This window comes from Auxenochlorella protothecoides (assembly GCF_000733215.1).
Source record: "Auxenochlorella protothecoides strain 0710 contig1215, whole genome shotgun sequence".
Lineage (NCBI taxonomy): Eukaryota > Viridiplantae > Chlorophyta > Trebouxiophyceae > Chlorellales > Chlorellaceae > Auxenochlorella > Auxenochlorella protothecoides.
In genome coordinates, this window is record NW_011934449.1 from 1172 (window position 1) to 2351 (window position 1180).

The window sequence follows — 1180 nt, forward strand, 5'->3', positions numbered from 1 at the left end:
AACGTACAACTGGGCCGTGGACCATGTGACAGTATACGAGACCACTCCACCAGAGAAACACACGTCTGATGATTCTCACACGTGGTATGTCAAGGTGACCTACCCAGGCCTTATCAACTCGCCCGTGTCGAACGCCGTCGCGATGTTGGGTTAGGGACAGTGGTCTGCATCACACACGAGGTTTGCACCGGTGTCATGGACCCTCAGCCTCGCGCTGTGCCTGCCTCATCCGGTGTCTTCCTGCCCAGCCTGACACCAGCGTGCCAGCCGGGCGCCCCCTCCATGAGGAAACAGTAGCAGGTGCCACCACGTTGACCAAGGTCCTCGTAACCTGTGGGTGGCCCCGACCTTTTGACCCTGGACCGTTCATGGGCCTCTGCAAGCAACCTGTTGTGACTGTCTTTGTGCGCACCGGTCTGACTGTGTAACGCCATCAGCTGCAATGGGTGATGAGGAGCAGGCAATCCACGGTGAGCATCTCCTGGCGGGTTTCATTGTGCCTAGGAACTGTGAGATGGGTCACTCTCGTCCACAGCCCACTAGCTGTACCCCGTGAGCAGGTGCCCTGGGCATGATATTGGATGGGTGGATCCAGTTGTAGGGAGAGTGTGCAAGGATGGGTGGAGGACACTGCCCTTGGCACAGCCGGATCCCCTCAGGTAACGAGAAGCAGGAAGGTCTCTGGCACGCACCTTTCCAAGGCAGAGGGTCACGGCAACACCCCGGGCCGCTCCTGGGCCCCACGCCACTCTCGGTGGCCCTTGTTGGGCCACGGCAGTATATGATGTGGGTGAGCCTCGCACACCAGCCAAGGGACTGCATGCACTTGCATGGAGAGCCTGTCAAGGTCACCCTGGGCTTCCTCCCGCGCGTGGCTTGCTCGGGGGAGCCAAACGGCGCTCCCAGCTCCCCACCAGGATGTGCATTGACCCTCCGAGGCGCCCTGCCTCAGCCCTCCGTGCCCAGGCTGTCACGCAGGGACTCGGATCCGCCCCTGGCAGGCCCGAGGGGCGTCAGGCCCGCCTCCTGCATGTCTGTCAGAAAGCGCGACTTCCCCGCCTCGTTCAGAAACCTGGGGCCGCAGGCGGGACTGGGTGTCAGGCGCATGGGTGGTGGGCCAGGCAGGAGGGCACGCCCCGGGGTGCTGCCTTGAGCCTGGCATGCGAGGGTATTCCCAGAA

At 62.6% G+C, this 1180-nt stretch overlaps 1 protein-coding gene across 1 annotated transcript; it reads right to left on the reverse strand.

The window, feature by feature from the left end:
- Positions 1–519: 519 nt before the first annotated feature.
- On the reverse strand, positions 520–822 carry F751_0036 (hypothetical protein; the record flags this gene model as incomplete). Its single annotated transcript, XM_011403372.1, has 1 exon — positions 520–822. One exon carries the CDS (start codon positions 820–822, stop codon positions 520–522), a length of 303 nt encoding a protein of 100 aa, XP_011401674.1.
- Between the last annotated feature and the right edge of the window lie 358 nt (positions 823–1180).